Consider the following 24115-nt stretch of genomic DNA (forward strand, 5'->3'; position numbering starts at 1 on the left):
GAGGACCCCCCGTCACGGTGGATGATTGGTCAATAAACACGTCACGTAGGTCGTCACGTCACGTAGGTCGTCGAGAGGTTTTATCGCGGCGAAAAAACTGATTTGATTTTAGACACTTAAGGTGCAGAATTTCCAGAAAGCATAAGGTGCTATACTTTTCCAATAAGGTGCTATACTTTGTCAATAAAGCGCTATACTTTGTCGTATAGTGCTATACTTTGGCCATAAGGTGCTATAATTTCCCATAAGGTGCTATACTTTTCCCAGAAGCTTCAAAATTGCGAGAGGACCCCCGTCGCGGTGGATGATTGGTCAATAACACGTGACGTAGGTCGTCGAGTGGTTTCGTCACGGTGAAAAAAACTGATTTGATTTTAGGCTCTTAAGCTGCAGAATTTCCAGCAAGCATATAGTGCTATACTTTGGCCAAAAGGTGCTATACTTTACCATAAGGTGCTATACTTTGCCCAGAAGCTTCAAAATTACGCGAGGACCCCCGTCGCGGTGGATGATAGGTCAATAAACACGTGACGTAGGTCGTCGAGTGGTTTCGTCGCGGCAAAAAAAACTGATGTGATTTTAGGCACTTTATAAGGTGCTATACTTTGCTAATAAGGTGCTATACTTTGGTAATAAAGTGCTATACTTTGTAATATAGTGCTATACTTTGGCCAAAAGGTGCTATACTTTACCATAAGGTGCTATACTTTGCCCAAAAGCTTCAAAATTGCGCGAGGACCCCCGTCGCGGTGGATGATTGGTCAATAAACACGTGACGTAGGTCGTCGAGTGGTTTCGTCGCGGCAAAAAAAACTGATGTGATTTTAGGCACTTGAGCTTCAGAATTCCAGAAAGTATAATGTGCTATACTTTTCCAATAAGGTGCTATACTTTGTCAATAAAGTGCTATACTTTGTCGTATAGTGCTATACTTTGGCCAAAAGGTGCTATACTTTACCATAAGGTGCTATACTTTGCCCAGAAGCTTCAAAATTGCGCGAGGACCCCTCGTCGAGGTGGATAATTGGTCACGCAACACATGACGTAGGCGAATATAATATATCTCTTTTTCTATGTAACAACATCAACTCTTATACATAAAACATGACCTCTGAAAAAACTGAACCTCATACACATGAGACATATATAAATGTTGCGCATCAACCAAATATCGCAAAATTATCCAATAGCACTAGTTTTGGAATAGAACAATACCATGAGCTATGAATGTACACATTTGATACAAAATACAAGATCTGAAACACATTTCATAGACATATAACCACTGGTGGCCCTTATAACATGCTTCAAAAAAATAACTGATTACAACATTTCATAGACATATAACCACTGGTGGCCCTTATAACATTATCGTATCAAATATCCGAAGCAAGCAATGAGCAACTGCTGACATGTTTACACTTCTAGATGAGGCGCTTCGGAGTTTACTACTTTAAGGCTATATATCTAGGCTATTCAATTTCTAATTATTCCTCAATAAAGAAACATGTTTCATACTCAATCCACATTCGGTTCCGAAACCAATGTATTCATGATTACAACATGCACAATAATTACAATATTTTCTAGTAGATTTTTTTGATTTCTCCGAGACAAATGCAATCGCGATCTTTCCTCCTAGAAGTTCATATTCTGATGAATGAATGAAGGTGTGCCATTGATGATGGAATATATGTATCCCATCATGAAAATGTTACAATCTACGCTCCTGCACAAACAAATGCCACAATCAATGATTGCATGATAAGAAAATTTTATTAACTGTCAATTCTAACTTATCGTGTATTTCCAAAGCAAAATACATGAAAGTAATATCGAGAAACGCTAGCATAAGAGGCTTCATATCACTTTCAAAGGAATCATCTATAAGCTTTTATGCAATATCACTTTCAAATGAATGGCTGTGGGAACTCAAAGATGCTGCTCACAAGACCGATGATGTTCTCGATGAGCTTGAGTGGTAAGTGCTGGATCTGCTAAGAGATCAAATTTCTATAATTGATTTGGTGTTTTTTAAAATAGCTAGTTTTACATCATACGCTAAAGTTCTGCAACAGAGTCTCAATAACGGATTGATGCCTTTTTCCATTTCAATCTGTAAAAGACGATGGGTTTTTCCTACCAATTTGATATGCAGGCAGCGAAGGAAATGATCAGAGGAGAGCGCGTGGTTTTTCCTCTGCCAACCCCAAACACCACACAAAAAGATAAGAACTTTATCAAAAGATATTGAAATTTCTTAAACCCTAAAACCCTAAAATTGACCTGGAATTGGGAGTGACTGATGAACGAGAAGCAAGCTAGCATGAATCAGCCGAGTGGCGGACTGAGGCCTTTGAGCGCCAAGGATCCTCACCATCGTCGTCGGCTTATGCGAAAGCAGCTCCTTACAAAGCCAGGCGGTCTTCGACCTCCGCCATTACTCCGAGTGCTCCTCAAGCTCCGTCCACTGGCGGCAATGACAAGTGCTTCAGGTTGATGGGCGAACTACAGGGAGTCAATGTCGAAATCATTGGTGGGCTATTCATCTACTTCAAGGTCGACGGTGGTGGGTGACGTGGCGGCGAGGGGAGATAGGGGGCGATGGATACAGAGGTTGATGGGCTTGAGGGAGGAGGGGAAGTGAAGGGAGGGAAGAGGAGGAGGAGGGGAGAGGGAGAGATCTCTTCTGAGCTCAGATGGAGGAGGAGGGGAGAGGGAGAGATCAGTTGGGGATGAAGGGTAGTTTAGGATTTTTCAAATTTTTTGGATAAATACAATACAAATAATGGGTGTATTGTACATTTGGGTTTAAAAATAAGTGGGATGGGATATAATGGGTTTATTGATGTTTTGAAAAGTGAGTGGGTTTTTAAATAAGTTGGGGTAAAACTTTGGGTTAAAAGAGGATTTTCCCTATAACAATTCACCTCATCTCATTAACATTTCATTTCTTAGTTTTCATCCCAAAAAGTTATGAAAACACTTTTCTTAATCTTTCTTCACATCACCCAATAATACAATGACAACTCATCTCATCTCATTTCATTTCTTATTTTTAAGAATGAACCAAACAAAAGAAAACAACAAAACTACAGGAAATAGGTTTCTTATAATTCATTTCCTTATTTTTTCGCCAACCGAACAACAACAAAACTATTTTTCTTAAAAAATCACTCACATCATCCAATAATAATGTGACAACTCATCTCATCTCATCTCCATTTCTTTGATTTCCTTTTTTTTTTAGCCAACCAAACAATTCAAAAACCCATTTTTCTTAGAAATATTTTTCTATTTCTTTGATTTCCCATTTTTTTAAGGCAAACCAACAGGCCCTAACTAAATAATGTTGGATTCTCGGATCTACAGGGGCTCGGGAGCCTCATCATCATCCTCTTCCATTGAAACCCTAGCCACCTCTGCCATGGCATCGGGGACCGTCCCCTCTTCGCATCCCGATTGGGCGAATCTGTTGGGCGAGGTACTCACCCTCATCGCCAAACGCCTCTCCGCCGTTGACTACTGCAGTTTCTCCGCCGTCTGCACTTCGTGGGCCTCGATCGCGTCGCCGGAGAACGGCATGCCCCGTCCTCTCTCCTTAAGAAAGAACGAACCTTATTTAATATTCTCCGGAGACGGCGTCGGAAATTGCCAGCAGAGCGATTTCTGCACTCTGTTTGATTACCTGGACAATTCTTTCACAAAGATCCATCATTTACCAGAGATTCGGGGCAAGTGGATTATCGGAAGTCAATTCGGATGGCTCGCCGTCATAGACGAGTTGGCAAACCCTAGCCTCCTCAATCCCTTCACGAGATCTCAAATCGAGCTCCCTCCGATAACGGCTCATCCTGAGGTGGAGCCTGTTTATGACTCTGAGGGATCTTTAGCGGGGTACAGCTGCTATGATGGTAGGGAATACTACACATTGGAAGAATCCCAATCGGCCCTTGTATTTCGAAAGCTTGTGTTGTCCTCGAACCCTGCCGATGGTGATTTTGTGGCTGTGGCCGTCGACACGGGTGGCACCCTCATGTATACTCGACCCGGTTACAGAGAGTGGAATATTTGGAGATTTCCTAACGGGCATGGTGTAGCCGATGTCATATACCGTGATGGCAAATTCCTGGCACTCACCCACTTTGGCGATGTTTATGCTATGGACATTTGCTCTCCGTTGTCTTCTCCGAAGGCTTCGTTATTTGCCAAGAGATATCGCGGTTATATCTTTTGCGATACCAGCTACCTGGTGGACTCATCAGGGGTTCTTTTGCAGGTCGTCAGGCAAGAAGAGTTCCTCAAGGAGGAATCTAGAAACCGAACATGCAAAATTGAGATTTGTAGTTTGGACCCTGAAACAGGGACATGGAGTCTAGTAACGAGTTTGGGCGATCACTCTCTCTTCGTAGGTTGTTGGTACTCTGCGTCCCTTTCGGCAAAGGAGATTTCCTGGCTACAAGAGAACCGTGTCTATTTTACCGATGACAATTGGGACAAGATCCCAGTGAGGCAGGAAAGGGTTCGTGATATCGGAGTGTTCAACTTGAGCGATGGCAGTTTCGGGACTTGCTATCCTCCGGACATGAGATTGACATGGCCTCCGCCTGCCTGGATCACATCTCAAATCTGAATTATAAAGCACAGTGAGTGGGATCTACTCTTCTATATTTTATCTATGGGTAAATTGCACTTGAATGGCCTACAATTTCACAGGTTTTCACTTATATCGCCTAACTTGTAAAACGTATCACTTGCTGACCCAAAATTTTAATTTTTTTCACTTGAACAACATAAAGTATAGAACGCTAATTTTCTGTTAGAATATGCTGGGATTATCCCCTTGTGACAAATGAGTTCATTTATTACCGCTTATATGTCATTTAAGTACAGCCAAATACCCGTATGATATATTCATTTTTCTCTCCCCAAATTAGACCTAAAACTGACGAATTTATATTGCCTCTCCTCAGATCAATGCTGCGATTCATGAAGCCAAGGGGGTAAGTTGTAATCATAGCATTCCTCTGAGTAAAAATTTGGTATCGCAAGAAACATGTAGATACCCATCATACACATTTATCAAACACTTGGTGCACAACATAGAATCAAGAATTGAATTGTAATAGAGCATTGTTGGGGCTACACCTGAAGATTTGGTGAGCTCCATAATTGACAATGCAAAGGTATGTTGTTGAGCGAAGTGTAGTGTTTGATTAAGAGGTTGAAAGGGGGAGAAGAGGGAGGGGAATTGAGGAGAGAGAGAGAGGAGAAGAGGGGTAGGGGAGGGGCTTTGGGAGGAGAGGAGGCGAAGGGCAAACGCTTCAATTTCAGGAGCAGGTGAGGAGGATGGGGGAGGGGGAGGTGAGGGGAGGTACAGGTGGGGCCAGAGAGGAAGGAGATGGTGAGAGAGAAGTGAGCTTGGTGAGGAGGAGTGTTTAGTGGGTGGATTTGTGGGCGGAGGAAGGAGATGGTGAGAGAGAAGTGAGCTTGGTGAGGAGGAGTGTTTAGTGGGTGGATTTGTGGGCGAAGTTTTTGGTGACAGAATTTAGAGGGAGGTTTTGTTTTGGCTGTTGAGGAAAAAGAAAAAAAGTAAAAAGGGTATTGAGGAAGAAGAAGAAGAAAAGTAAAAGGGTATTTCGGTCTTAACGCCTAAATTATTAATGGTGTCAATTTCTTTTTATGGAAAATACAATTGGTCATTTAAGCGATACGTTTCACAAGTTAGGTGATATAAGTGAAAAAATGTGAAACTTTAGGACATTTAAGTGCAATTTACCCTTTATTAATTGATGAATCATTAGTCCATTTTACAAAATCCTTCTATACTTTATTTATGAATCATTAGTCTATTTTGCTACAAGAATTTTTGAACTTGCTAATTCTGTCATATAAGCGTATGCTCAATTATTTATCTGTATGAGTTTATTGCTGATGAGAAATAATCAGAGCGGATTTAATAAAGATAAGTTTATGTTGGATGAGATGGCATGCGCATGAAGGCGATCTGCCATTGTTAAAAACACAACAAGAAGAGCTCCCTCATATTATATCTTGAAAATCTTATGCTAAGGATGACAGAGTAGCAGAATTTTGTGGCGAATGTCTTCATAAAACTCTAAGGAGGTGTGATTGGTTCCAAATTGTTAGTTAGCACTACAAAAATTGTCCAAGCATCCTTTTTTTAGAACAAGAGCTAGGGCTAGAATGTTTGGATTGCATTCTTGGACTATAGGTTAGATATTTAGACTAAAATTTGGATTTTTGGATAGTTTTGTATATCTTTAGACTAGATATAAATTTGGGAAATTTTGTTTTATCATTAAATTTTATGTTAGATAATAAATATTGCCAAACATATATGTTATTATTTCTAAATTAGCGTCAACAAAGACTTTATCCTAAATTTTTTTTGGCAGCTACATGAGTCCTATTCTTCCATTCAATTCTATTTTAGGTCATTTTCTCTATTAAGTTAACTATTATCATATCCTTCTTACTTGTGTTTAACTATGCTCTTTTAGGTCCACCTTCTGATCTTTCTGTCTAATTAATTATAACATGTCTTTTTTCTCTATCCGATGCATTGAGAGCCTCCTTTTTCCACTAATTCTCCCTCATTTTATCCTCAATATGAGCATCCCTTAGTTTCCTATGGATGTACTGTTATCTTATCTTTATCCTTATCCTTTAATGTATACCCGCAAGACCGTCATAACAATCTCATTTCTGTTAAACTCATTTTTTGCACATATTATTTTTTAATTGCCTTATATTCTAGTTTATTCCCAAGAGTGGTGTCGGTCTTGTAACTGTCACGTAGAATTATCCCTTCAATCTCATAGGTATTCTACAATCACATAAGACTTTAGAAACATTCATCCATTTTAACCATTCCGGTTTGATTTGATGGACAACATCATCTTTAATCTTGCTATCATGACAAATAATTGATCCTAAATAACCAGATTGATTATTTTTAGACATTCTATGATCACCAATACGTTCTATCAACTCTTTTCTCTCATTTTACTAAAATTGCATTCTATATATTCTGCTTTTATTGTACTAATTTTTATCTAAATCCTATATTTTTGAAAACTTGACTTCACCTTTATACTTTAGAAATTATTCATTTCTAGCCTCCTCAACTAATCCCTTATCATTAGCATTTAGCGAATATCGTACACCATGAGACTTTGTCCTAAATATGTCTAGTGAGTTGGGGCTTAAGGCTGACCCTTGATGTAAGCATATGGTAACATGAAACAATTTTGTCCTTAAATTAAGTTTAATGTACCATCAAACTATTTATCTTTACTTTTTTTATTGTTAATCGTGTAAATATTAATAAAACCAAAAAAATGCCACATAAATTAAATTACTATAGTACATAACTAAGAATAGCTAATGTTCAACCATATATAAAATAAGTCTAAATAGCACTTATACACACTATTGTTTCACCTACTTTTCACTTATATATCCCCAACCTGTAGTTGGTAACAAAAAAAAGGCACTTATATACCCTCACTTTTCTTGGCAGCACATAAATACCCTAAAGTTGTAAACAGCCAGCAGTTAAATACCCCTAAGTTTTAAAACTTGCACATAAATACCCTCAATTAATGCAAACTTTGAGGGAATTTAGTGCAAGTTTTAAAATTTTAGGTATTTAAGTGCTATATTTAAAAACTTTAGGGTTTTAAGTTTAAATTTTAAAAACTTTAAGGTATATAAGTGCTGTAAAAAACAAGTGAGAATATATAAGTGCAGGTTTAAAAAACTTTAGGGTATTTTATTGCTACCAAATACAAATATAAATGAAAAATAAATGAAACAATAGGGCACATAAGTGCTATTTAGCCATAAAACAATACATATTCACTAATGATAAAGAACTATTTGTCCGTCTTGGATGTCTACTTCTAATAATCCACCACTACCTACTTTCGACTCACATTCAGATCCTTGCACAACTTCCATCCTAATAAAAGAGATGGAATTTGGAATTATATTTATATCATGTGCAATTTATACTATGACTTTACTTCTATTTACATGTTTAATTTTCTGTAAATAGTTAGCATCTATGTGCTTTGATTTAACATCAAAAATATAACCTGGATCACACTTCCAAATAAATAAATGCTAAGAAAATTAAAGTTATATATTTTTCTTTAGCAAGAAAATCTACTCTAAAACATATAGGTCAAATCTATACATCAGAATAAAAATATGTGCTCTATTTTTGTTAGCAAACAAGGTAATTTGTTTGTCACATCCAATATTTTTTGTATCTCAGAGTACTTGTTAGCTAACAACAATGGTTCAACATTCCTACTGCATAGAAAAGAAAAGGCATGAGTTCATAGATTGCAAAAGGAAAGTCGTGTTATTCCACAAAGTACTTACTGTATATTACCAATCCTTGAGCAATTCAATGAAGAAGTAAGTCTTAATTTGGGATGAAAGGCTTTGTTATTGGTAGACAAATCTTAATTAACTAGGGCATCCCTCCCCAGGGGGAACATAAGACTGGCCACCATATAAGCCAATTTATACCTGAACCAATTAATACCTTTTAAACATCAGGACAAATACAATCCCAAAAATTACTTTTTCTTTGCCCAACAAGGCACAACCAAAGATAAAAAGCCTTGGCCAGTTGATATTCTTCTCGTGCCAACAGTTGTCGTCAATCGCCAACAGTTGTCGTCATTGACGACGGTGGTGGTGTATGGCAACTGCATCAAAGTCAATAACCCTGGGCTAGCCAGAGCGGCGGTTGGAATCCTGGTCGCAACAACCGTTGTCCTGACTGCAGCAATCGAGATCCTTGTTTTGTATGTTGGGTGGTTTAAAGTCATCTTCAGAATCCTAGGGTAAGAAGAAAAAAATCCTCGATATTTTTAGGACTTGCTTGTAACCTCCACACAGAATTGAATATTACAATAGGATTGAATCTAGGATTTTCTAATCCTAGCCTAAATACAATTTATACTTTAAATTTAATTTCTAGTTAATATGTTTAGCCAATAACACCATAATTTGAGATCCAAACCATATTTAAACCAATAGCACCTCAAATTGTAATTTGAATAAACATCCTAGTCTTAGCTAACAATCCCAAATCAATAACACCCAAGGAATATATTAAGAGGAGAAAATAATAAGAGAAGTCAAGTATATACTCAACTTTTTCCAACACCGTCATTGTTTCACAGAATCACAGAGACCTCATCAATTGTAAGAGCAACCTTTTTGGAGACATTTTGTCCCTCTTTTGTTCATCTAGATTATTGGTGCCCTCATGATCATGATTGCGAGGTGTTCTGAACAGGCATCGAGGTTTAAGTACTAACCCTCTATTATGCATCTGCGATGAGGTCATTACCTGATAGCAGACGATGTTCAAGGTTCTCAATACGGAGGATCAAGGACAAATTCCAAGTAAAGTAGAGAAAATAAAAAGAGAGAATAATGGTCTATTGGCCTATTGCAGGAGGTAGTTTGACGCGCTTCATATTTAATTGCAGTCGTCCTTCTCTGTTTTCGCTTCATGACTAGATCTTGACATTACTGATTGTGTGCTAAGGTGTGAGGAACAAGTTCCCATCCTTATTGAAGTCATGGATCCTGAGTTTGTCTTTAGTGAACTTTAGGACAAACATTAAAACATATTTTGAGTAGCTTGGGAAAGGGGAATATGATAGGATCTAGAAATGATAGAGGTCATGAAGGTATTCAGTGCAGTCTACTACTGCTACGTCAAATTTTAGAGGTATACAAATAGATCGAAGCTGAATGTAGCTAATATCATGTACAAAACTTTTAAATTTGTTGGTGGACAACCATGCTCATCTTCTTCTTTCCCGCATTAACATTATCTTCCTCTTTATTTTGCGGTTAATTGTACTGGCTCTACAACTTTGTCGGCTGCTGACATTGGTTCGTATCGATATATATCCCTATGATTGAGTCCATATATCAGCAGACCATATTTTACATGTTTATCTTTACAATTTCACTAAATTATTTTTAGCTAGCAGCGAGTTTTTCTTTACATATGAACATGCACACGTACCCACCCACATACTGGATTTGGATCCTCTCTCCTACCAAAAAAGTAGTAGGGAGACCACTACATTAACCATAGCCGCAGATGTCATAGTGGGTGGTTATGATTCATATCATATCTAACACTCACCATATCCCCATTGAATTGCACTATTTTCCTAATTCACACAACCACCCACTAAATAAATCAATGGTTATGATATTACAGTCGTCTCTCAACTATTTTTTTGGTAGTGGACAGGATCCGAATCCCCCATGTACCTCACAATTGAATTTCGTTGCAGAAAGTTTTCATCATTTATGTGTTACTTGTCTCTTGTTTTCTCGGTCCTGCTACATTTTTTGTTATATTATGCTTAAATTTGGGTACAAAAGGATATATAGCCATGGTAACAAATAACTATTAACTATTTAATGACTTTCATTGCAGATCCCACTGCTCTGGAGCTTTGAAGATTGGTTGTCCCTCAACCATTTGGGCACTGACATCTTTATCGTGTAAAAACAGCCACTCCTGTTTCTTAGAAGTGTAATATTATGTGGCATATTGTGTGTTTATTTATCAGTCCTTTTTTGTTAATCTATTGGATGACTGTAAAAGTATTTGTAGAAGTTTTTTCTCCAATAATTACCATTATTTATACTGTTGATCCATTATTTTTTGGATCTTTATGGCGTGTAAGGTAATTTTGTGATATTTACTGAGTCTTTGACATAATATGAAGATTCTGACTTGACTTGTATCAAAAGCTAAAAACTGTTATGGGTGAATCAATTCATGGACTCATTTTTTTTTTTGGACATAGAATCGTTTTTCTTAAAATTCAATATGCGTATATTAATTTTTATTAGGAATAAAAAAAAATAGACGGTAAGCTTTCGTTCCTTGTCATGTGTTGCTTAGTTTTATTAAGTGTTTCGTGGCTTGATCGCAGATTCATATCTTCGTTTACCATAACGTATCTAAAATATTGCATGAATCGATCACAGATCCATTATCTCGTTTATAATAGAGCATCTAAAATGTTGCATGAATTGATCAAATTTGTACCTTTGCTTACAGGGATAATCTAGGTTCGATTCATTTTGTTGAAGTGGGGGGGCTGCTTCCACAGTTCCACTTCCCTAGAAACAGAAATAAAGCTCCCCAAATATTAAATATGGGCAAAACATCAGTTTAAATCTCTAATGTTTTAACTGGATCAGATGAAGGTTGGGAGTTTCAACACGGCTCCCACACTTCTGATTGGGAGTTCCACTTTGGCTTCCATGGTTCTGGGTTCGATTCTCGATTTAATTGAAAAAATTCTGTAATGTTTAACCAAATGTCATTTGGGGCCCACAAAGAAAGTTCATATCGTTAACTAGTTCATATAGTAAAGAAACACCCAATAGTCTTGAGATGCACAAGTTGACAGGAAGAGATAAAATCCTGAAAATCTTTTGTATCAGCATCAGTTACTAAAGCACCACCAATTTTCTCATTGTTATCAATAAACAGGATATTGACACAAGAATCTGGTGTAGACTTGATAGAATTTTGGTTAATGAAGATTGGATTCAAAAGTACAATTCTAGCCAGGTGGATTTCTTGTCTCCAATCTGTTCTGATCACTCCCCTGGTTTAATCACAATTGAAGATGAAGATATTGTGGGCAAAAAACCTTTCAAGTTTTTTAAGATGTGGATTAGCCACCCTGATTTCTTATCAACAGTTAGATCAGCTTGGGATCAGGTTGTTTTTGGTTACAAGATGTATAAACTCCATACTAAGCTCAAGAATCTCAAGTCAGTTCTAAAGGAGCTGAATAAAAGACATTTTATGAATATAAGTGAACAATTATTAAGAGCAAAAAATGAACTAGATGAAGTTCAAAAGCAAATGAGCAATGATCTTTTTAACCCTCTGCTGGCTTCAAAAGAGAAAGATTGTTTGAAAAAATATATGAGATTACTCAATTGTGAATCTTCTTTCTACAGACAAAAAGCAAACATTAAATGGGGATTATATGGTGACAAATACACTCAATTTTTTCACTCTATTATGAAAGCTAAAAGGCACCATAATAGAGTGTTATCTCTCTATACTGAAAATGGAACGAGGATTACTGAAATGTCTGATATCATCAAGGAATTCACTGAATATTATCAAAATCTCCTGGGTGTTTCAATTCCTGTTGAATTGCTTGATCCTGCAGCAATAGCAAATGGCCCAATCCTTTCTTCAATTCAAAGTTATGAGCTGGGTCTTCCTATCACAAGAGAAGAGATAAAAAAATGTTGTTTTCTCAATGGCTGATGATAGAGCCCCTGGACCTGATGGTTTCAATGCCTCATTCTACAAAGCAGGTTGGGATATCATCAAAGAAGATCTCTATCTGGCAGTGGAGGAATTTTTCTATTCTGATAAACTTCTTAGGACTCTTAATTCTACCTCAATCACATTGGTTCCTAAGGTACTCAATCCCAAATCTCTATCTGATTTTAGGCCAATCTCCTGTTGCAACTGTGTCTATAAGATTATTACTAAAATAATTGCTTACAGAATTCAGAAAGTAATGGGTTATTTGATTAGTGATGCTCAAAGTACTTTTGTAAAAGGTAGAATTATCTCAAATAACATCTTGCTTGCTCATGAGCTTATAAAGCATTATGGGAGGAAATAGTCTTCACCTAGAGCCATCCTCAATATAGACCTGAGAAAGGCCTTTGATACCATCAATTGGGATTTTATTGAAGCTATGCTATCAGGTCTGGGATTCCCATCTGCTATGATTAATTGGATTATGGAATGTATCACTACCTCAAAATTTTCCTTGTCACTTAATGGTTCTCTCCATGGATATTTTAAAGGGGCTAGAGGACTAAGGCAAGGGGATCCCTTTCCCCATACCTGTTTGTGCTAGGCATGGAATATCTGTCCAGGAAGCTTAATACTCTTAAAAATGATAATCTGTTCAAATTTCATCCTAAATGCTCTAAGTTGAACATTACGCATTTGTTCTTTGCTGATGACCTGCTTCTTTTTGGAAGAGCTGATATGAACTCTGTTACAAAGCTATACCAATGCTTGCAAAGTTTTAGCAGAGTTTCGGGTTTGGAAGTTAACCCCAACAAATGTTCTGTGTATATGAGTGGTATTAGTGATAATTTGAAGCATCAAATCTGCTCTATCTGAATTTTTCTGAAGGTGTCTTGCCAGTAAGGTATCTGGGTATGCCTCTCATAACAAAAAGACTATCTTGGATGGACTGTTCTCCTTTAATCAGGAAAATATCTGAACAATTTCAAAGTTGGCAAAAGAAGAAGACCTTATCATATGCTGGGAGGCTACAGTTGATAAAATCTGTCATATTGGGTATCCACATCTATTGGACTAACAATTACATTTTACCTTGTAAAATTCTTAACAAAATTGACAGGATGTGTTCAGATTTTCTCTGGAATCACAAAATTCCTTTAGTTTCCTGGACTAAGATTTGTCAAGATAAAAAGTTTGGAGGCTTGGGTGTTTTCTCAACAAGAATATGGAATTATGCAGCTGCTCTTAGATTATTATGGATGATTCATCTCAAGAAGGACCTCTTATGGATTAAATGGGTGCACGAGAATTATTTACAGTCAAACAATATTTGGCAGATACAAATTAAGCAAAATGACTCTTGGATGTGGAAACAGCTTTTAAAAGCTAGAGATGTTCTGATTACGAGCTATGGGAGTATCAGCAACTTGCATAACATAACTGGGGAAAATTGTGTTGGTGGTAAGTTGCAACTATCCTCTGTTTACAGATCTCTTACTCATTCTACTCATCAAGAAAAGTGGGCTAGTACTGTTTGGAATAGCATACATTACCCAAAACACTCATTCATCTTATGGCTAGCTGCTCATTCAAGATTATTAACTCAAGATAGATTATGTCGGATGAGGATTCTCAACACAAATCAATGTGTGCTATGTTCTGGTCAACAGGAATCTGGTCATCATTTATTTTTTGGATGCCAATATTCAGCTGCTGTTTGGAATTTAGTAATGGATTGGTTGAATTTTAAATGGAGATCTTGTGATTGGGATAGTATTATAGACTGGTATAGCTTCAGACTAAAGAGGAAGGGTTTCTGGGAAAATTTGAAGCGGCTGATCCTCACTGCTTCAGTGTATTTTGTTTGGCAAGAAAGAAACCTAAGGATTTTTTAAAGCAAAAACAGGCAGGTTGAAGAATTATTCAGAGCTATCAAGTTCTCAATCTTTTCAAAAATCATGAATGAAGATTACCCAGCTCACATAAGGGAAAGAATCAAAGAATTATAACTCAGTTGTATGTGCATGTGTGCATGTTTTATAAATGCACCCATCATAAGTTGAGTTTTCAGTCTTACTGATCTTGTATGATGTATATAAACTTCTCACTTGGTAAAAATGAATACGAAATTTTCATTGACAAAAAAAAACTGAAGTTCTTCTCGAAAACTTTCTGTTAGTTACAGTTATGTTAAGATTTTTTTGGCATTTTCCTTTTTCTGTGGTGACTGGACCCTTAAAAGTTTTAAACATTACAAATAGGCCCTTGAAGCATAGAACATTACAGACAGTATTGAAAATATTTTAAATTTAGAAACGAACCCCTAACATTTTACAGACAACCCCAAAAGTTTTGAAAATTATAAATAACTCCCAAAATTTTATAGCGAGCCTGTTGAAAACTTTTTTTAAAAATCCCTTTTTTAAAAATTACAAATAACTCCTAAAATTTTAAAAATAGTCCCAAATACTTTACAAATAACTCTCTAAAAGTTTCAAAAATTATAAATAATCCCATAAAAAATTTACATACAACCCCCAAAAGTATAAAAAACCACAAATAACCCCTAAAGTTTTACAAACACACCCCTAAAAGTTTACTTAACACCCCTTGAAAAATTTGAAAATGATGAACAGCCCTCTGGAATGTTTACAAACAACCTCCTAATGATTTTACAAATGGCCTCTGAGAGTTTATTAATTGCAAATAACTCTTGGAAAATTTACCTACACCCCTTTGAAATTGAAATTTACTAATAAGCCTATAAATTTTTACAAATAGCCTTTTGAAAAAGTATGAATATACGTTAAAAAGTTTTAAAATTATAAATAGTCCCCTAAAATTTTACAAGCAGCCCAATCAAAGTTTTACCAACGGCCCCTTAAAAGTTTCAAACACTACAATAACCTTGGAGATACTGCATAACCCTAAAAACTTTAAATGTTACGAATAACCTCCTATAAATTTACACAACCAGTCTCTTGAATAATTTACATGCATCCCCAGAAAGCTTTGTAATTTACAAATATCCCCATAAAATTTTTACAAAAAGCCTCCTGATAATTTTATAAATAGCCCTCTAGTCTTTCTAAAATTAAAATTAGCCCCTATAAATTTTCATACAACCCCTAAACGTTTTAAAAATTATAAATAACCCTAAAAATTATACAAATAGCTCCGTAGAAAAATACAAATACCACTCCATAGTTTCGAAGCTTAAAAATACTGCTTGAAATTTTAAGGGTTGTTTGCAAGTCTTTTTAGCATTCTTACGTATTTTGAAGATTTTTAGGACTATTTTCTTTTGAGATGTCGGACCTAGCACAATGTATTTGTCTAGGTAGACATATGGCAAAAATGACAAATATATAATTTTTCTATTTTTCGGATATCTATTTGGACTTGTGTAAACAGTTGTCAATTTTTCATAGAGTGAGATGTCTCACAAAACACCCCTACTCTAATCTTTCATATTTTTATAACTAAACCCTCGTAACATCATTTCAAGATATAAAATAACAAAAATACCCTTCTAAAGAATAACTCATTCAATTTCTAAGAAACATCAACTGGTAAAAAAAATGATTTTCAATTTACAATATTTTCCCCCATCTTTCTCCTCTCTCTCTCCCCTAAAAAATGAGAGCATTTTTTTGTGATTAAGGGATATTTTAATCCTTTCCCTATTTATCATCTGACATGCTAGACTTAACAACGTAGCTTTCAAGACGTGAAATGAGAAGAGCTCATAAGGATTTCTTAAATTTTCATATTAATGGGGTTTATCTATAATATACTCAAACTTGAGGGGGGGTTTTCTTAAATTAAAATAGTTGAGTTTTTCTAAAATCAATCTATAATTTTAAGTAGAGAGATTCTTCAAATGATATTTTTTTCTTTAATTTCTATATTCAAATATATAATTATCAGATTTTTAAATTATGCACAATCATAGTTGATGAGAATTTCAAAAATATATGATAATTAGAATTTTTGTAATTATGGATAGTTTTAATTCGATGAATTTTTTAGGTAAATGTAAAATTAGGTGCATACATGTCATCTTCTAATAGGATAAAGAGATATATGGGTTTCAACAAAACCCTCTCAACTATTTTAATTCTAGAAAAGCACTCTAACATTTATGCATATTATAGAAAACCCCACTCAATTTTAAAAATCATAGAAACCCTCCTCAGCCATATGGTATCTCATGCATATTATAGAAAACCCCACTCAATTTTAAAAATCATAGAAACCCTCCTCAGCCATATGGTATCTCCAAAAGCCCCTAAATCTTTTACACTCTTCTTACTAGACTCCCTCTGAAGTCATTTCAATATGTAAGACGAACCTCGATAATCGAGCGAACATCATCAAACAGGCGAACCTTGTATGACAGACGAAACTCGTCAAACAAGTGAACCTCATATGACAGATGAACCTCGTCGAATGAGCGAACCTCGTCAAACAGGCGAACCTCGTATGATGGACGAATCTGGTCAAACAGGCGAACCTCGTCTGATCTTGTGAATCAGACGAACCTCGTCAAACAAGCGAATCTCGTATGACAGACGAACCTCGTCGAATGAGCGAACCTCGTCAAACAAGCCAACCTCGTCTGATCTTGTGAATCAGACGAACCTCGTCTGACTTCGAGAACACTAAGGTCACACCCTCGTGCGAATACGTAGCTCGTCCGCATGCTACGAAGCAGCCTGCGATACAACCTTCGTGGTGCCAAACAGCACCACATCGCCATGTTGCCTCCGTGCGAAGTGCAAAGTGCGCCTAACAAAACGCCACTTAGCGTCTTAGCCGATTAGCCCTGATCTTCGGCCCATTGGCCCGCGGCCCACCGGCCCTCGGCCCACGGCCCACGACCCACAACCCACGACCCACGATCCACGACCCACTAGAACTTATGAGGGATTAATTCAAATAAAACACTTCATGGCTTATCGTTGGCAAGCCTCGAACAAAGGACATTTTAAAAAACCAAAACATAAACTTTCCACTAGGCTACTATAAGCGTCGAAAAATGCCTATAGGTATCCATACACAGCTCGAGACGGAGAGAAGATGACGAACGTCATTATCCGAATTATCTGACACCAACCAACGCATGAAACAAAACAGCCAACGCTAGGTGACCCGCGTGCTCACCGGCCATCACTAAGTGGCCAACACGTTCACCATTCACCTCCAACTTAATAAAATTTATGATGCAAGTCGGTGAAGCATACGAGTCAACGTAACACACGAAATGGCAAAAGACAACGCAGCTAGGAGTTGTGTTTCACCCAAAAGGGGCGAAACACCATGTGTGACTCGCACATATCATGTGTGGCTCGGCTATTGAAAGTTGTAGGTATTTTCGTCAGCTTTCCAACGCATCTTGAATCACCTCATTCCGAGATCGGATGAGAGAGTTAGAGCCAAAACACCCGAGGTAGTACGAACAGATAGTTAGAACTAAAATATCCGAGATAGTACGAACTGGCTCGCATGGCTGCGAGCCACCAAATGGTGACTCGCACGCATGCGAGTCACTAAATGGTGGATCGCACAAAAAAGTGATATTTTGGCCATATTATGATTTGATTCTGAAGAAACTCAAAACATAAAAATTGTAGGTCTTTTCATTAGCTTTCCAACGCATCTTGAATCACCTCATTCCGAGATCGGATGAGAGAATTAGAGCCAAAATACCCTAGATAGTACGAACTAGCTCGCAAGGATGCGAGTCACCAAATGGTGGCTCGCACGCATGCGAGCCACCACGGCAATTTTGGCCTCCCAAAACCTCCTAAACATGGATTTTGATGTTTTTAAGGATTCTTTCATCCCAGGACCTCCCCAACTGTTTTGAGGTTATCCCTAAACGCGTTTAAGCGGTTATTAACTGCAGATAACGTTTAAACATCAGTTCTTATCCAAAAACACGTCTCCAAAAGCCTATAAATAAAAGCCTAGGGTCTTCTTTAAAGAGGATCTGAAGTTGAGAAGGCGATGTGTTGTCAAATTGTCCAGCTAACCATAAATTTCAGAGAAGGATCATCAGATCTTGGCGAACACTTTCATAAAGAAAGTCCTTTCGAAAGGTTTGTGATTCTTTCCCCTTCTTTCCTCCGGATTAAACTTGGTTTTAATCTCGAGAAGAGCCACAATCTCGCTTGGTCGTGATTGTCGCTTCCGCAATTGTTTCCTTTGTGAAACAAGAGCGTAGTTATACTGTCAATCGGGTTTGATCTGCGGTGGTCCACGGACTAACGCGTCCCCGGCACAGGCAAAGATCCCACGCAAAGCAACAGGAGATAAACTATGCTACGTTTTGTTTGATACAGTTGTAATCTTTATTTTTCATTGTAAGAAGATCTTATAAAAAGATTAACTTTTCTTTCAGTTTGAACTTGTAATCGATAAACGGTGTAACAGGTTTGAAAGCAATGGAAAATGCAACTTTTGACGAAAACAAACTGGTGACCACAGTGGGAGCCAATAGCTTCACTGCCGAAGCTATTGTGCCGCAAACACGGATCCAAATCCTGGTTGAAGAAGTGGTCGAGTAAGAATTCGACCAACTGAAGTTCGAGGAGTATCTGTCGTCCTCCTCCTCCACATCCTCTGCCCCTCGCAAGCGCAGGAAGATCAAAGCCCCCGTTGCTACGGTAGTTGCACCTTGCAACGCCCTTCCGGCCTCCAACGAAGCCGGATCTATAGATCTGGACTCCTCCCCAATCAAGGAGATAACCGCTGTAGCTGCGCCAACTTTATCGAAGAGGGCACGCCAAAGGCAGCGCCAGCGACTTGCATGTCGATTTGTTAAGAATTTGGAGCCTATTGACGGGATTGGCTATGAGACGGATCTGAAACGCAAAAGGCACCAAGTGTCCCAGGAGCTAATAAATGGCCTCTCCTCCAAACCAACAGCGAATGAATGGATCCAAGTCAAACCGACCCGCTCAACCCTCGAGGAGCGCATTCAAAAGCGTCGCGCCTTGATTGCGCACGCACGAATTCTCGTGCGAGAAGCACAGAAGCTGAAACGAAAAGAGGTGATTAAGAAACCACCAAAACCACGCCAAGTCTGGAAACCAAAGTCCGAAACAACGTCGACAAAAAGTCAAACAGCGCCCGAAACTGCCGAAATATGCGAACCACCGTCTGGTGGCTCGGCCAAAACCGAGCCACCAAACGGTGGCTCGGCCCAAGCCGAGCCACCAATTGGTGGTTTGCGCTGGTTCGGGCCCGGTTTAGTTCGGTTCATGTCCGGTTCGGTTCAGTTCACATCAGGTTCAGTTCGATTTGCACCTGGTTCACCTCTCGCGGTCCCGTTTAAGCCTCCGACAGCCCATAATTTTGTCCCGATGAATCACACACCTCCGGCAGGGCCCCGTGGCAGTGTGGACTTGTCCTAATTCAAGACGAGGATGATGGATCGTCTGGGTCCTTTGCACGAAGATCGAGGCAAAGTTCTGATCAAAGAACGCTTGGGTCCAGTGACTGAACCCCGAGCAACCACTCAAGCTAGGGGTCACACACATCCTCGCAACAAGTTAAAGCCTTCCTATAATGGGAAAACCCCTGCAATTGACCCCCTTGGACGGCAAATTAAAGTTCAAGAGCCCATCAAGAGTTCGCGCTCCCAAAAGCATGGCTCCAAACGTGTGACTCTTGAGAACGCCATCAAAGCGACAAATCTCCGGAAGGAAACGTGTTGGTCAGACGATAACGTTATACCTGAAAAGTCGTGCCAACACGCGATAGGTTGCTCTGATCATATGACCGACGAGTTGTACTATCAGGCTGGGGGTACGAATAGAGCTCGAAAGAGAAATACCCAGGAAATGGATTCTGTTTGCCCATGTGCCAAACTTATCAAGGCAGTATTATCAGAGTGTAACTGCTCTAAGACCGCCTCGCAAAGGATTTCGGTATTTGAAAGACTTTCTACAGAAATGCTAAGACACGAGTCAAGACGTTTCCGTAAAAGGAAGCCGGCCGTTCAAGAACGTGAATTCTCAGAAGTCACGATTAACATGACGGACAAAGGAAAATCCACGCGACGTTTCAATCCCGAACCTTTTCCACAAATATCTCAACGATTGACTCGGCTACAAACCGGGGCTATCAGGCCTAGAGATTATAGGAGACTTCAGAGAAGGCAATCCTCAGACGATGAAGCATCAGACGCTAACTCTGCGATCGCTTCAGATGCCACTGTGTCCAGCACGGGACGGACTCGAGAATCATTCATGATCACTACTGAACAGATGACTCAACTCATTCAGGAAGCTTTGGCTAAGCAGAAAGAGGATTTTAAAATCGAGATGGATATGGCTGCGCAACGGGTTAAAGATTCACATGCCCAACAACTCCAACAGTTGTCAAATCAACGCAGTGAATCTAGTCGTCGCCAGACTACCAATCAAGCAGATAGCGACTCAGAAGTGGAGGAAAATAACAATGTTGATGTTCCACTTGGGGATAAAAATACTGAAGATGTCCTTAACACTGGGGGTGGTACTAATATCCCTCTCCAAAATCGCCAGAAGAAAGATGCAGGCGAAGACCTTAAGATGAAAGACCTCGAAAGCAAAATCAATGCTTTGATGTCTGCTCGAGAGGTAAAAAGGACCGGCATTCCATGTCCCTACCCAAGAGAGTGAGATTCAATAACGTACCCGACGAAGTTCAACCTGATTAACTTCACGCCGTTTGACGGGAAGGGTTTGCCCACACAACATTTGATCTATTTCAGGTCCCACTTGGGCATGATCTCCGGCAATGAAGCCTTAATGGTTCGGTCATTCGTTGGCACCCTTCGCAGATCCGCCTTCGATTGGTACCGCCGTCTCAAGTCTGGAAGCATCAACAGCTGGGATGACCTGGAGAGCTCATTCCTCGGCAACTTCATTGACGACGACGCCGAGATATCGATCGGAACACTCTTTGAAGAGAAACGGGAAGACGAAGAGCTCGTTGAGAACTTTGTTAAGCACTTCCGGAACAAGGCAATGAATTGCCGAGATTCGGTCACAGAGGAATTCATCCTCCAAACATGCCACAACAATCTTTCCTTAGAAGTGTTAGAAGTTATGGGATTCGCACCGTCCAACACATGGAAAGAGTTGAAGACGCGTGGAGAGCAGGCCGAACGCTTCCTCCGAAGGAAGAAGGCCGAGAGGGGCCAACCAACGACTAATCCTCTGAACTCAATTTTCTCCTCCCATGGTAACGGTAAGGCACCTGTAGCTGCGGTTAATGCTAATCAAACATCACAACGGCAATCCCGAAGACAGCAAAAGACTTCGGATCCGAAACTCCAAAAAGAGTACTCCTTCAAGGACGAAGATATTCCAGCCATTTTCGAGTCCCTCCTGGAAAACAATAAGATCAAGCTACCACCTATCGCAAATCAGGAGGAAGCTGACAACACTGCGGATCCAAAGTACTGTGCGTACTACAGGAGGGTCATTCATCCCACCAAGGATTGCTTTGCTATCAAGAATAGCATCTAAACCTTGGTTGAAGCCGGCGTCATAACACTGGGATAAGCCAAATGAGAATAATCACACTCCAAAAAGTATACGAGTATAAACTGCTTCTCAATACTCCAACAGATATATGAGTCTAAACTGTTTCCTTTCTTTCACACTCCGAAAAGTATACGAGTATAAACTGCTTCTTAAGACTCCGACAAGTATAAGAGTATAAACTGCTCCTTCCTGCACTCCGAAAAGTATTCGAGTATAAACTGCTTCTCAATACTCCAACATGTATATGAGTCAAAATTGTTTTCTTTTACGGGAAGTTCCTAGAGAATCTTATATTCTTAAGGATAACCCGAACATGCGACTGAGGACAACGTACTCCTCATCGGATCCAGTTTTGTAAAGAAAGTTAGGGGTGGTGATTTATGTAATGGGAAGTTCTAGGAAGAATGCTACATGTAATTTTCTTAGGGATAACCCGACCATTACGAATAAAGCGATAAACACTAAACCCCCACTGTAATTTCCAAACGCTCTTTTGCTGAGATAAGATTCGATCACTTTGCTGGATCAATCTTCCCTTATAAAATTCCCAGTGGTGTTTGACGACTCACAGCCTTCCACCAAAATTCCTTTCAGTTAAATCCATTCAAACTTTCGATGTACCTGTGCACTCAACATCCTCATTGTTAGAGTCCGGACATGGTACTCGGAATTTTGATGTCTTAATCATTGACGAATTGTCAAACCCCTTCGTATCAAGCTCTTATCACTTGACACCAAGAATTCCCATTGAGTAATTGGTACAAGTCAATGCTCCCACTGTGATTTGTACTCCCACTCCCACTATCTGCCTGGTCAAACCTTCTTACAATTAGGACCATAACCAAAATCCCCTCTCGATTTCTCTAATGAACAAGAGGTCCACAAATCGAGCGATCAAACCTTCCTACAGTTAGGATCGTCTCAAACCTCCCACTCGGTCAAACATTCCTACAGTTAGGACCAAAACCAAAATCCCCTCTCGATTCCTTCAATGAACGAGAGGTCCACTTTCAAATCGAGTGATCAAACATTCCTATAGTTAGGATCACCTTAAACTCCCGCTGGGTCAAACCTTACTACATGAAAAAACCAAAACCACAATTCACTCTCGATAAACGAGAAATTCACCTTTAGTTTGATAATCATACCTTCAGACGGTTAGGATTATTCTAATCTTTTTGATTCTCGGAGTGGAGATCCCACTCTCAGTTTCACCTTCCTGAATTCTTGAAGTGGAGATCCCACTTTGAGTTTCTTTTTGTGACTAGAGATAGAATGTAAAATTCTTCCTCTTCAGCTTTGGGAGATAGAATACAAAATTCTTCCTCTCCCGCATTGAGTTTGTCTTTGCCCCAGAAGAAGACACCACTTTTTCAACTCCTAAAATCCGTGCCTCACACGCTCGGGGAATTTTATCCCGAATCCTAAGTAAGGATAAGTCAACGCCTAACACACGTTGCCGGTCAGTCTTTTACCGTAAAAAGGATAAAAGCCCACATATTCGATATTGTGGTAGGTTGTTATTAATAACAACCAAAATCCGTGCCTCATACGCACAGGGAATTTTATCCCGAATCCTAAGTAGGGATAAGTCAACGTCTAACATGCATTGCCAGTCAGCCTTTTACCGTAAAAAGGATAAAAGCCCGCATATTCGATATTGTTACAGGTTATTATTAATAACAACCAAAATCTGTGCCTCACACGCACGGGAAAATTTATCCCGAATCCTAAGTAGGGATAAGTCAACGCCTAACACGCGTTGCTGGTCAGTCTTTTTCCATAAAAAGGACAAAAGCCCACATATTCGATATTGTGGTAGGTTGTTATTAATAATAACCAAAATCTGTGCCTTACACGCACAGGGAATTTTATCCCGAATCCTAAGTAGGGATAAGTCAACGCCTAACACGCGTTGCCGGTCAGTCTTTTACCGTAAAAAGGACAAAAGCCCACATATTCGATATTATGACAGGTTGTTAGTAATAACACCAAAATTCATGCTTCACACGCACGGGGAATTTTATCCTGAAGCCTAAGTAGGGATAAGTCAGCGCCTGACACGCGTTGCCGGGTAGTCTATTCCCGTAAGAAATATGAAGTCTACGTATTCAATATCATAGCACTCAGAGAGTTAACTTTCTTAGCACAACGTCACATGCGGAATGGACCTAAACAATCCGCATGCAAG

The 24115-nt window shown here is 38.9% G+C and overlaps 1 protein-coding gene across 3 annotated transcripts in view; it reads left to right on the forward strand.

Moving 5' to 3' along the window:
• Positions 1-10798, forward strand: part of LOC109840269 (F-box protein SKIP23-like) — a 14864-nt gene extending 4066 nt beyond the window's left edge. Inside the window, exons 1-3 of one of the 3 annotated variants that reach the window (XM_020408845.1) lie at positions 3313-4646; positions 4974-5003; positions 10511-10798. In XM_020408845.1, the coding sequence (XP_020264434.1) occupies positions 3350-4633 (1284 nt within the window). In that variant the 5' untranslated portion in view covers positions 3313-3349 and the 3' untranslated portion in view covers positions 4634-4646; positions 4974-5003; positions 10511-10798. Of the gene's footprint in view, positions 1-3312; positions 4647-4973; positions 5004-10510 lie in introns of those variants that run through there. The other 2 variants (XM_020408846.1, XM_020408844.1) reach the window with 2 other exon arrangements.

The sequence above is a fragment of the Asparagus officinalis genome, chromosome 5, assembly GCF_001876935.1.
Source record: "Asparagus officinalis chromosome 5, Aspof.V1, whole genome shotgun sequence".
Lineage (NCBI taxonomy): Eukaryota > Viridiplantae > Streptophyta > Magnoliopsida > Asparagales > Asparagaceae > Asparagus > Asparagus officinalis.